This window comes from Falco cherrug, chromosome 10 (assembly GCF_023634085.1).
Source record: "Falco cherrug isolate bFalChe1 chromosome 10, bFalChe1.pri, whole genome shotgun sequence".
NCBI lineage: Eukaryota > Metazoa > Chordata > Aves > Falconiformes > Falconidae > Falco > Falco cherrug.
Window position 1 is genome coordinate 35,864,718 of NC_073706.1, and position 13,765 is coordinate 35,878,482.

General features: G+C 45.3%; 1 protein-coding gene across 15 annotated transcripts in view; it reads left to right on the forward strand.

Annotated features, from left to right (window-relative positions):
* The window catches only part of BRSK2 (BR serine/threonine kinase 2), a 315,722-nt gene that overhangs the window by 197,275 nt on the left and 104,682 nt on the right, over positions 1-13,765 (forward strand). For all 15 annotated transcript variants that reach the window (XM_027808783.2, XM_027808785.2, XM_027808786.2 and 12 more), the window contains exon 3: positions 10,466-10,551. In XM_027808783.2, the coding sequence (XP_027664584.1) occupies positions 10,466-10,551 (86 nt within the window). The remainder of the gene's footprint in view (positions 1-10,465; positions 10,552-13,765) is intronic.

Below are 13,765 nucleotides of genomic sequence, written 5' to 3' on the forward strand. Positions count from 1 at the left end.
GTGACTATTCTGAAGATGCACAACCCACAACACCAACTTTAGAAGTAAGAAAATTACCACCTTCCTCAAGTTTAAACTGCTTTCATTTCTTAGCTCTCCCTGGTCTCCATGCCATAATGCCATGTTGGTGGGCGCGTCTGCACTGCGGTGTGCCACTGCTCATAAACGTCGAGGTTGCTTCAGACCAACGCAGGTAACTCGGGGGAGAGGTTTTCTGTACTGCAGAAGTGATTGTCACTATGTGGAAAAGATGATCTATTTTAGGACAGGGAATGCTTTTGGCATTAGTTTAGTGTGGTGAAGCTGAAGAATTCGCCATTAGGGCTCAGGAATACTGCGGGATCTGGGATGTAATGTTCAAGGCGTAGTTTCATAAATAGTGAGACAGGCCTCATGTTACAAGACCTGTCTCTAGGGACTTGGAACTAAAAGATGGAATTTGTTGTTTGTTGCTGGCTGACTGTGGTCTCATTTAGTAGTAATAGTCCCGTGAACTTTGAGATGAAGAGATAGGCCAATGCTAAGTACTTCTGAAAGTCCAACCAGGCTGAATGATGTATTGGAAAATACAAGGAAGATGTGGAAAACAATTGTTTTCAGCTCCAGAGAATATGCTGGGCCCATCTGCAAGAACGTGGCAAGAGATGTCTGAGCCCTCTTTCTAAAGGAGCATTGGACAATGCGGAGAAGGAATGACTTGGCTTACCGTCATCGCCTGTTCCGAGATGCTCGAGAGCCTATCTTTACAGTGTTGTTTGTAAGCCTCCCTTGCCAAGAGGTTTCTTGATCCTGATATTGATGTTGATAGGTTGCAAGATGTCATCAGCACCCCTAGCCATAACGGACTGGTGTGTGATGGGAAGGATATAAGAAGAGCAGAGATAAAATAACTGAGAAACAAAATGTTCCTTCGTTGCTGTCTTTGATCTCTTAACTCCCAGCTGTGAGAGATCCTGGATGCTGATGGCAGCAATCGACTAATTTTCTGCTGCTTTTGTTGCTTGTACAAAACAGAGGAAGACGATGTCTTCACTGAGGGGAGTACAAGTCTTGCTGTAATGTCTTCTGCTGCCGGCTGAACCTGAGGAGAGGCAGGGAGTGAGCACTGGCAGCCTCAAGAGTTATACACTTGTATTTCTCCCTCTCTCTTCCTGCCTCTTGCTTTGTACTACAATTCCTGCCCTATTAGCCATCCTTTTGTAGATTAGAACCTGATGGCAAGCTCCCAGCCAATGTTGCTATTTTTGACGCAGCCCTGATGCTGAAGGAAGAAGTGTCAGACCGCATGGACAAAGCTAGCATCGTCTTGAAAGCTTGTGCCATCTCTCAGCGCTGAGGTGCAGTAGGTTGTTGAAGGGAGGGAACAGTTTTACAAAACAGGCATTTAACTGTCCACCTCTAGTTTACTCCTGACCTGGGACTGAGGCTGAGCCCATAAAGCCGATTTTGCTGTGTGAGTTACTGAAGAGCTGAGAGTACGGGGCTTTTAGCCCATCTGCTGTTGGCTAGCTCCAGGGGTGGCCCAGGGAGGAAGGCAGTGACACTCACTGCTGATTTCCCGTGCTGTTCAGTTTTGTCTTGCAAGGTATAAGGAGACATGCTTGTGGTTGACATGGGTCTGCTTTAAAAAGTTATAATCCCTTTTTAGAAAACTTCTTTTTTTTTTTTTAAGTTATAATCATCATATAGATGAGTGGGCAGGGATGTTTGGAACTGAAGTGCTGGTTCATATCGTTATAGAGGTACACCAGTTATGGTCATGTCGTTATAGAGAGACGTTGGACAGGCACGCTCCTCAGACATGTCTGCGCTCACAGCACTTATGGACAAAGCAGAGTAACCTTAACATCATGGATAAGGACAGTGTTTCTTGGGATCCACATCCCTAAGATGGGATGGACATAGAAGTGCTAATGTAGAGCTAGTGCGCATCAGACGGGAGCTGCTATTTCTGCTGCAGTGTGATGGAAACTGTTGCTGTCCTGCTGTGGTAGAAGAGCTGGGCTGGAGGGTTGCTCGCCCCCCCGAGCACACAGCTACTGGCTCCAGTTTGGCAGAAAGTCAGCTGGTGATCGCTCTGCCTGCAGCTGCCAGGCCTCCCCTCAGGGCTCCCTCTTTCATTGCAGAATGAAGTGCAAACATGAACTTGGCGAGTCTGTGTTGCCCTTGGCCTTCCCACTGCTCCTGGGTGAGGTCCACGCTGCTGTTTGTCTGGGACCATGTCCCTCTGGGAGGTGCTGTTGAGCTTCAACAGCTTCTTTAGACAGGGGAAACAAAGGGGAAAGCTGTAGGTTGCTTCAGTGTCTGCTTCCACCACTGCCAGCTGTGAGAGACTATCAAGATGGAGAATCTCTTCTAGGTATCAACCATTTATGTCCCGCTGAGTTTATTAACGCAGCTGAAATGAGATCCTAATATACAAGTACGTATAAATTTCCATCTAAAGAGACAAGGGGCACCCAAAAGTGAAGCACAGGAGAACACAGTAGAATAACAAAAATCATATTAGCTGTTTTCCGCTCATTGATGTCATTAGGCTGGTTGTGGAGCTGGGCAAGGCAGAGATGAAGGCTGGCTGGCGTCCTGCCTCCCATCTCTGCTAAGCTCCAGCTATTCTGCCCTCTCCAGGAGCATTTGTTACCTCCATTATTTCTTAGGCAACCAGAGATGGCCATTAAGGAAAGATGTAGAAAAGGAAGCAGCGGCAATCCTATCGATTGCTTCTGGAAGAGTACTGGAGAAAAAGGACAGTTGTGTAAGACAATGCCAAAGAGCTACACAAGGCCATTGTGACTAATGGAGAAAAAGAGCAAGAGGGGGAAAGAGGCTAGCCAAGACATAGGAACTGGTGGAGAGTTTATCCTTTGGACCTTTTGCAAAAGTGTGCTTTTGAATTTCTCTTCCTACTGATGGTGGACACCCTTAAGCATCCAGTCCATGGTACTGTCAGCATCGCTTCACTGTCTCAGTCCCTTTCCTGGATGCTCTTGGGAGCCCTTCATGCCTTATCGTGTCCTCAACCAATGCTCTCAGAAGCTCTACACTAAATTTTTGGCAGAATGTGTTATGCTGTGCTGTGCTCTACCACCTCCTTTGTGCTTGCCCATATTCCCTTATCTCTTGCATCCTCCATCCACTGTTTGGCTCAGACATTCCAGTGTTGTCTTTGGTACTGCCCATATTAAATCTGTGGTGTCTCAAGTAATACAAGGAGCTATGCACTTGTGCTAATTGAAGTTGAACTTTCCATACCCCTCAGTTTGCAACTTGTTTCTTCTCAGTCTGTAGCAACTTTTACCACAGCTCAGCATAGCAGCCCACAAGGCGTTAAATCTGTTTGAATGCCCCTCCTACCTTCAGCAGAAGTATTTCTACTGGGGAAAATGAGTTGTGACTTACACTCCTTCCCGGCACAGGGCCTGTCCATTGGCTTCCTGTTCCTGCATTCTTTAACATATACGGCCCTGAAACAAGCCAGGCGTAAGTTTGTTGGTCCATCAAGGCGGGGAAGGGGCAGGGGAGTACTGCCTGCAGCATTGCTTGTATTTCTAAGTCTGGGGTGAGCACTGCAGGTCTGGCATGGCAGGGGGGGCTCGTGCAAGAGGGTCTGAGCGTGCTGCTTTGGAGCAGTAGATGCTGGTGTTCAGCAGGCTTGGCAAGGCTGCTGGTCAGGGGTGGTGGGTTTCTCATAAACACTGGGCTGGCTACACATCAGTTAGTTTTTCTTGACCAGCAAAAAAAAAAAAAACCAAAACCAAAAACAAACAAACCAGCTGTGCAAACATTCTGCTTCGGGTCAAAGAAATCACAGTCTGCATTAACATTAAAAACCAGGATAAGGAGGGAAAAGGAAAGGGCAGTCAAAGATCAGGTTGGTTTGTGTCCTGTGTCCTGCACTGCTCGGTGATGGCAGCCAGGATGTGGCACTCACCAAAGGTGACAGGAGGCACAGGGAGGCTATTTGCCTTCTGGTATAAGGGGCCAGTCCTGCTGACTGCTGGCAGAGACTTGCGTGTCAGTCACTCGTTAGCTGTGTACCACCAGGCAGCAGATAATCTGAAGTGCTGAATGAATAAATCCACTCCTTGTCAGCTCCCATCACTGTCTCTTGCACGAAGCCCTGATGCTTCTTAAAGAAGCATAGGCTGCAGATAAGTCTGAATGCCATGTTTACTCGGTCGCCTATGGCAGAGCGCCGGGGAACACTGCAGGTGTTAACTAGCGAGTTAAACCACAGAGTTCCTGGGTAGGATTTTCCATGATTAGAGAGCCCGTAGGATCCAAGCCCTGTCACTTCAAGTCCTTGGAATCAATACGCCAGGCCAGGCTAGGAGACCTCTCCTCTTGTGGAGGTCTGTTGGTACCAGCAGAAAGGATTTCCATGAAAATTCTCACAGTGTCTGTTCAGCTGACTTCATACCCTTAGACTTTATGGCAGATTTTGAAATTCAGTGGAGCTTTAGACTTGCACTTTTGAAAGAATATGGAAAAATACTTGTTTCAATAAAGACAAGTAGAAACTGACATTGTTGTAACAGTAGTTTGTGGAAAATAAATTTTCCTACTAAAGCTTCATGGTGTAGAAGTTTGCACATGCAAATTTTAACATCAAATATGCATCTCACTTGCTTCTCACACATACCTATTTTCATTTTCATTTATGGGGAAATAGCTTTGAGAAGCATACATGCAAACAAAAACTGTGGTGGAATGAGCCCATAATAGAGCTTTCAATAAAATGAGGAATTGCTCAGCTTTCCAGTAATTTTGTCTGTTTTAAGTATTTTGTACAGCATTGTCTAGCTGCCTGATTCTGTGGAGATCTAAGTATAGTTTCCCCCCTCATTTATCTACTTTTTATAGAATCTTCTTGTAATTACTAGTACTTAACAGAAAACCTGAATTCATGTTAAAGCATTTAATTAGTCATAATTGTGTAATAGAAGATTTCTTCCAGATACCACTTAATGATCATTAGAAGTTCTGATTCAAAGCCCACTTAAGTCAATTGAGGTCTTCTGTTGACTTCAACACATTTTGAATTTGGCTCCTGTCTTCAGCAGTGTGACGCGAATGGCTGTGCCGCCAGCAGGAAATCCTTTCCGCAGATGGACACTTGTGGTTCTCCATTTGCGCCTGGAATGGCTTGCTGAAGGGGTTTGGGGTATATGTAATGAAAGGCCACTTCAAGTGAAAAATCAGCTAAATTCAGAGGAAGATACTTTAATGTTTAATCCTTTAAAACCTGATGGTTTTTCCACTTTTACTCGATTTATGCTCCCATTGAAAACAAGGATGCAACTGATGCAGTGTGGAATTGCTTAGATTTCTTAATGGCTTAAGTTTGTTTGGAAGCCCGATATCCCCACAGCAGTGCTGACCCTACGGGACATAGTAGGCCTACAGCTACTTGTTGTACAAAGCCATTTCTGCTTTAATGCTGTTGTCTCATTTCAAAAGTAGCTTATTTATTCTGTGATTATGAGGAAGAGTGAGCAGGTGACTTAGATGGTCTTCACCAAAGCCAGTAATTTTTCACCATTTCTAACTTTCAGTCCCACATAACACAGAAGCAAAAGTAGCAAATGAATATAATCCCAGGGTCTGTTCCTGTGATATTTCTGTTACAGCAGGAACACAGACTTTCCAGAGAACTTGAGATTAGTTTTTTTCCTATCTGATACCTTTGGTTTTGCCACTTCAACTCAGTGAAGTATCACAGTGATTTATGCTCTGCTTTCTGTGCTCTCATCATGGAAATGCAAATTACTGCGCAGCAAGCCAGACGCTGGAGAAACTAGTACTTTGGTACAAGGTTTCCAACTGGAGTTCTAGCCTTAGGAGTTGGATGAGCATCCAAATCTCTTCATCCTTTGAAGTTCATCCTGAATCTAAATAATTCTGAACTCAAAGAAAGTTCATGTCCTGGTTGAGTTTCTTGTAACTGAGCCATTGGTTCTCAAAAGTATTTAAGTAATTACTTCAAAGCAAAGTAGGGTCGACATCAGCGAGCCTGATTTTCGCATGAACACCTACCACCTCCATCCCCCCTCCACCATTTTGCTCTGAGTAGGAAAGGCAGTCCAGCACGTTTGCAGCCTGCAGGGCTTCGTGGCCCCTTGCCACTTCTGTAGCTCCAGCCGTACTTCTCAGGCCAGCGTTGTGAGCAGTATGGGAGCCACTGGTGTCAGTGGAGAGAGAGAGAGCTTTGTGGTGTGCTGCTGGTGAACTTCAAAGCATCCAAGGAGAATTATCATCTGCTGTCCCTCAGCTTTTTGCATGTAGGTGTTCTTTGAGAAACACTGCTATTAATGACTGTTGCATTTTGCTTGCACAGATTTGGTAGATAAAATACAACCTGGTAATACAAGACGGATGTCCGGTTCATTTTTCAAGTTCTCACAGCACCACATGGGTGATGGGTGACCCAATTGTTACTGAGCGAATGAATGTAACGGAAAAGGAAATGTTCTTCATCACTGAGACAAACTATCAAGCTCTCTCGACCTGCCCTTCTTGCCTTCCAGGTGAATTAGCACCCGGTGTGCCTGTGAGTCACGAGGTGAGAGAGCAGAGCACTTGTCACCAGGAAAAACTGTGCTGATGAGACAGGCTTAAAGCAGAGAGATGTCATTTTGTCTGGGGGAGAAGGAGCGTGGAGTAGGGATGGAGGACAGGAAACCAGAGTTTTGCATTATTACTCAAAGGGTTGCGTTGCCCCTGTGTTGCATGTTCTCATTAGCCGAATCACTGGAGCATCCTGTCAAATCAGCCTCCTGCATAGATTTTTAAAATCTCTAATTGGCACCTGCAAGGTGAGGAGTTAGCAGTGTGTCTCCATTTGCCTTGCACACCCTTCCACAGCTCTCTCCCCAGCTCCAAGGTGCTGCGCAGTCAGTAACCAGCGGTGGGCATGAGGCCACCCTGGCTCTCGTGGGGACCCTATGATGTGACTTGATGTTTGTGTGACAGAGAAAGCCTCACTTTTTTCCTTTCCCTTTTAACTATTATGCAAATGTTTTTTCCACATTTCCTGTTTATCGCAGACTTTGAGCCTCCCTAGACAGGCTATTCTGAGCTTGGCCTGCTCTCTGATAATTGCATCTGCATTAAAGCAAACAACCCTGCAGGGTTTCTCCATTTTGCTGTCCTTGCCAGCTCTGAGCTGGACAACACTCTGTGGCTTGCAAGCACAGGGATGCGCAAAAAAAGGCATGCCAGGGCCGGGAAACTCGGGGGCGGCAGGGAGAGCCGCATGCTATTTCAGGCCTCCTTTATCTTGCCGGTGAGTTCGGATACCGCTCCTTTGCTAATGACACAGAGGCTGCTGGGTCCTCCCGAGCCATGCGTCAGTAAAATCGCTATCGAGACCTACAGCCTGTGTCCAACCCGTATCAATTACTGGCAGATGCAAAACCGAGCAGGATTCGGGGGAGTCACCCACCGGTAATGGCTGCAGCAGTAATTTTGAGAAGGTGGTCTGTTGCACATTTTTGTGAACTGTTGTTTTTCTTTGGAAGGGAGAAGAGGCAGGACACTGCTGTAAGATTTTTGAGGATGATCTTTATCAGATTGCTGTTTAGAGAGCTGGGAATCTCTAGCTCTTGAAATAATACAGCCATTAGTGTCTTGCTCCTCTACATGGGGCCAAGGCCTGGGCTATGAGAACTACAGTAATGACACTCTTCCTTCATAAAACCGCCTTTTCCTGAAGGATTATATAAAGTCTTACTGAGATGAGTAGATTAGCTTTGTCCTTGGTTTACAGCTAGGAGAGGTAGCAGGCTGTGGAAAGCTGCCTGCTGCCTGCGCTGGAGTGGCGCAGCACAACACGCCGCTGAACCCCATCCAGCGCAGAGAAATGCTGCCAGGCACACCAAGGCGGATGCTTTCTGCATGCCTGGGGTTGAAATCAAGACCTCCAAAACTGTATTTCCTCTCCGGGTTTAGTTCCCAGGAAGTTAAAAATGTGCACAGAACCTTTCCCACTCACACACTTCAAATGATGAAACTCAAGTAACTCGAGTTATTTCTTTCTGACTGGTTCCTGGTGTAAATCTGTAGGTAGTAAGTGGATATTTGCTTTCTGGTCTGATTTTCTCTTATCGATCATAGGCCATGCAGTGGTGTGACCGAATCCCCTTGTCCAAGTGGCACTCATAAATCACTGCCTCTTCTCCTGCTTTAGGACAGTAACCAAGCAGGGCGCTGGCTGGATGCTGCCATCCATCACTCACTTGGTCTGAACATCCGTTGCCACCATACCCACCGAGAGGTTTTTCAGAACTGAATTGCCAAGGCGGTTCAGACAGCCCACCTGCAGGGAATTTAATCTTTCACAGGCAGGATATGGCCCAGGAGGGAGAACGGGTGAGTGGTGATCCCTGCTGTAGCTCATGCAGTGGTCCAATTGCCCATGAAATACCTGGGCTCTGCCACCCAAAGGGAAGTTCATCAGAGCTGCAGCTTCTGAGCAGCTGTGGTACATGGTGCTGTGGCTGAAGCACAGTACCGTTGGAGGACTGTTATGGGAGTGGGTGCTTCTTCTGGTTTGTTTTTCCTCATTCTTGAAGCAAATCCAACTTTATCAATTATAGGGCTGAACAAGCCTTCTGCAAATACCAGTGCATCTTATAAGAGAAAAGAGTAACAGATCTTTTTGAAGAGGAGACAAAAATGGAATAAACTAGCGCTCCCCCTGTTTTTTCGATGGAATAGCTGTACAGTTGAAATCGACCCAACTTTTGTTTCCTATTTGTATAAGCGGCTTTCATCTAAGTGCTGGTCATGAGTAAGTTGACGCCTACAGAGCTGTCACCGTCGAGTACTGTGTATCACTGAATTCATAGCTCTTCTGGCAGTGCTGAACTGTGTACATACATGTTTAAATGCATTAATCACTTCCCTGAAGGAGCTGTTCCCAGAGATCCCGAGTGTGGAAGTGGATCTCTCCAATGACTTTTGACTCTGCAGGGAGGAATAAGCATCTTTGAAAGACTGACAGATGTACAAACACCCTTTTCTCCATCCTGATATACGAGGAAGGCCAAGGGCGATGTGGTGCGAGAGTTGCTTTTGCTGTTTTTGTGTGGTGGTGCAGAGGAAGAGAGATCTGGGGTGATAACCAACATGCCGGGAAATCTTCCTCCTCTGCACAGCGCTGGAAAACTACCGCTTTCTAATTTCCTGCCGAGTATCTTACTGGCATTCAGGGAAAGTTGTCTGTTCAGGTTTAGCAGAGGGTGATATCTCAGGAAATTAAAGGACATCAAGAACTAAATGTGTACTGGGGTGACTTCCTAATTACTCGCCTGGGCCCTGCAGGAGAGATGTTAAGGGATGGTGGTGTCGTTTGTTTGTGTTTTGCTTGTTAGCTTAGCAACTCCAGGACAATCAGTTATTCGAAGGACTGGAAAGAACCGTACCTCATTTTCCTTGTTCGCTTCTTTAGGCCTTTTTCCTGCCTTTGTGGATTCTTGGAAATTTGTCATGCCCGACAGTGCAATGCTTAGACTGTGTCTTGTTGCAGAATTTATTTCTGTTATCTACAGTCTCCACAGTGCTGCATTAACTCTGTTGGACTTAGCCTAGGTCAAACCAGCAGTTACAGCTTGGCTTCAAGCAGCACAGAGCGATTGTGCTCACAGCTGAGGAATTGCGCTGCCTCCATCTCTAATGAATACCCTGATTAAATTCAAGTTTAAAGCACCACAGCAGTTATGATAGGAATTTTGGGTGAGAACAGGGCTTGCACTAATTACAGGGACTTAGTCACAACTTGTTAACTCCGTGTTGAATACATGCTCTTAGAAGTAGCCATGCTTGGTCATACTGGGAATTGAGAGAAAGCGCAGCCTTACACTTAAGGCTCTGAACACCGTGTCTTCAGTAATCAGGTTTAATTTCTTGTTGTGCCTTGTACTTCTTACATCACTTCATGTATTTCTTTCCTTTTCTGTGCCTCAGTTGTGCAGCTACAAAATCACATTGCTGTCTGTCTTCTGCTCTTTGTCTCCCCTGTATACACTCCAGGTTCTTCGGGGTGAGGATTTTCTAATGTTAACTGAGTACACAATACATGGTGCAGCCACACCGGTGCCTGCAGGAGGTCAGGAGAGCCCTAAGTGACATCTTGGAGTTTCTGTACTTTGAGAATATGCCATTGGCTTTGGATTGTGAGGCAGGAACAGCCTTGAATGCTCATATAACTCCTACAGCTAATTCCCTTTGGTAGATTTGGGACTTTTCTTTCAACCTTGAAATTTTGCTGGTTTTGTGTTCTGCAGAGCAGGGAGTGCTCTTAAATGATGTGAGTGCTAAACAAGATATATTGTTATAAGTTGCCATACCCTCTGCATATAAAGAGGAGTGGAAAATGGATAAATGGGAAGAAAATGTGTGACAATATCTCATGTATTCTAAGACCAAGCTTCTAATCTTCTCTATTTCTTTTTGTTTCTTCCAGGTGGAGCGGGAAATAGCCATCCTGAAGTTGATAGAACATCCCCACGTTTTAAAGCTGCATGATGTTTACGAAAATAAAAAATATTTGTAGGTATTACTGGCTTTTGCCAGAGGAAGGGGAAGGGAAGGAGGAAGGAAGGGAGGGACAAGAGGGTTTTGGAACTTGGTAACATTTCTGAAAGAATGGAGCAGGGTGTGCTTTCACCCTCAGCTGGTGTCCATGTGATATCTGGTACTTGGATGAGGAAGGGACACTCCTTATTTCCTTGGCTTTTCTCATTTTCTTCTCTGTACTTTACTTATATGCTGTTTCTTTTCTTACTTAAATGGAGGAGAGAGGACAAACCAACTTTTTCTGTCAAAACAGCAAGATGGGAAGAAGATCTGTACATGTAAGATCTGGAAGTGTTTTGAATCAAAGCTGTCACAGACTGTTCCAGTGGATAATTTGGATAACCTCCCTTGCCTAATAGTTTTCATTGAAACTGCTGACTCTCGCTAGCAATATTTTGAATTTGCCCCATCAATAACACTTTTTGGTTTTAAGGGCTGCTGAAATCTCCTGATGGTTCTGCAGTAACAGTTAAGTAGCAAAGCCTTCTCCCCACCCCCACCCCCCATCATTGCCAGTGCCAGACAGGGATGTTGCCCACAGACAGAGTCATTTTAGCTTGACAGGGCACTAGATCTGTTGAATCTGTTGTCAAACAAACAGGCCACATTAATCTTGGCACAACAGGGAAAAAAATCAATGTTCTCCAAATGGGAAAGGGCAACCCAGTAGGGAACTCTGTGTTATTTTCAGCTTTTTAACAGGTTATTGCAAGCAGAGGAGAGTGGTTAAAAAAGAATTAAACTATTTTTAAAGCCCACCATCCATTGGTGACCTCTCCTTAATGTCACAACACAAGAAGGGAATGGCTGCTTACCCAAAGAAAGCGTGTTGAATGGAGGTAGCAGTCCCTTACGGACTATTCAGCCGGTCTCGTTACTGGAGCAATGAATGTGTGTTCTGAGAAGTGAGGCCTCTGTGCCTGTGGGGTAGCTTAGTAGAGCAGGCAGTAATTTCTTCTGGATTCTCCATCCTCCTTTGGGGCAGAGCCTGCCATCCACGGTGAAGTGCGGTCACCAGAGTGACCTCAGGCAGGCACGGGATGGAGGCTGGCTCAGATGTTCGCTGAGCTGCATGCCGAGTGCTCAATCCTCAGCGGCATAAATGGTCACGGCTCCATTAAGCCCAGTTTGCCCCAGCTGAGGACAGAGGCCCAGATGTAATGCAGCCTGCTCTGCATGCAGAAGGATGGCAAAGGGAAATGCGGATTTACAGCCAGTAAATTCTCCTTTAATCCTGAAATGTAGGACTACATTCCTCTGTATTCTGGTTTAAAGCCGGGGGTAGGATGAGGCCCCAGGCTTTCTTTTGGTTAAGAAAGAGGGAATATTCTTCTTTGTGATCCCGGCTTATTTGTATGTTGTGTAATCTGTGGTATACACACACATAAATACATGCACACATGCATAAACAGAGCACGCAGCTGATGTGTTCCAAGCAGGTGTAGTGTACTTGGGTGGTGGAGACCATGTCTGAATACGTGAAGGAGAAGGGCTGTGATCGTCACTTGGAGTGAGGGGATGGGTTATAGAGGTGCTGAAGCTTTCTTCTTGCTCTGAATGCCCCTGAAGCCAGCAGCTCAGCTGAGCTCTCCTTCACTGCCCCAGAAGGCTGGGGGGCTGTTTTGTTCCAAGTGACAAATATCTAGTGCCCAGAGCAGTGGGGATGGCCTTACACCAAGATTTCCAAAAGCTGACTGCATTCCTTAGCAGGAAAATATCTTCCTGCTGAAAATCACCTTGAAAAGGGAAGCATCCCATATCTTTTAAGTTATATCTGGTTATCCTGGCTTCTAAAAACTGTTGGGCTCCAAAATGTGCTTTGCCAGTGACCGTTTAGCCTTCAACAATCACTAAGTCTTGTTTGTGCTGCAGCTTCTCAGCCTGCAAGATTGAGCTGTCTGCATCTCCCCGCCAGGGCACTGACTGAATCCCTCTGCTGAAAGGCACTGACTCTGAAAGAGCCAGTGACTGTTAATTATGTTTCATTTTTTATTAGTCACTATTTTAAAGAAAGGGCACAATGCAGAGCTTCTGGCAAGCCTCCGTGTTCAAAATTAGAAACAGTCGTGGCCTTGGATAAATCTAAGAGGTGGAAGAGAGTGCCTGTGGAGGGGCAAGGTGTGACACGTGCGTGGGGGCTGAGAGCTGTGCATGCACGTACTTTCCCAAATAATAAGACACAGTGACCTCCAGTTCTCACTAGCATCGCTAAAGGGATTGCTCTCTGGTTGTGGAAGCGCCTTTCCATCACACGTGCCATCTCAGCAGTAATGGTAGTGGCATGGTTTCAGAGAAGCTTATGAATTATGGGTGATATTTCAGGAGCCAGAGACTAATCACGATGCAGCGCTGGGGAGTATTTCCTCGATAAATGTTAATTTCACAAATCATGTTTGACTTTTGGTTTATGATTTAATTTGTGACAAGGGGCTTTGGTTGAGTAGATTCCTAATGCAACCATGAATCAAATCCTTTTTCCACAGTTTATTTAACACTGAAAATGAGTTTTAAAGAAATAAAAATAAAAATCTGTTAGCATATGTGTGTTAGCCTAGCAGTAATTTTCTGTTTGTTTTGTGTTTTTTTCTACCAGAATGGTCGGGGAGATGAAGATAGCTATGAGCTCTAAGACTTCCAGCAATTTATTCAGCATTTTTAGTTGTCTCATTTAGTAAAACTGTGGACTACAGTTCTAGGTGCATAGGGGAAAACACAGCTGCGCTGTGGCTCTCTGTCTGTGTGCTGATATACCACCTCAGCTATACATTATGTTGTCTAAACTAGCAATATTATTGACAGTTGAAGTGTTTCATATTTGTTGGATGATCATACTTGATGGCCTTCAAGCAAGATTGGGAGTCCGCAGTAAGAAGAAATTTAGAAGTAGCTATAGATGACCTGTGCCTCCCTGTCTGCCATCGTATAATGTTAATAGAGAAAACATCCAGGAATGGGGGGATCATCCTCCCATTTTAAAGATCAAGAATGAGTTAAAGTAGGCTGGTGTGGGATAAGCCCAGAGTTGTTTAAGAACTTACATTGCTGGTTCCTAATAGGGACTGATCAATGAGCTACCAAAATTTGTGTGTGCACCAGTCATTTTGACTAACCAAGTTCAAGCAGTCAAGAATTTTAGGGAAATGTAAATAAACTAAGGGAATGAGCGAGGTGGTAACAAAGCTCATAA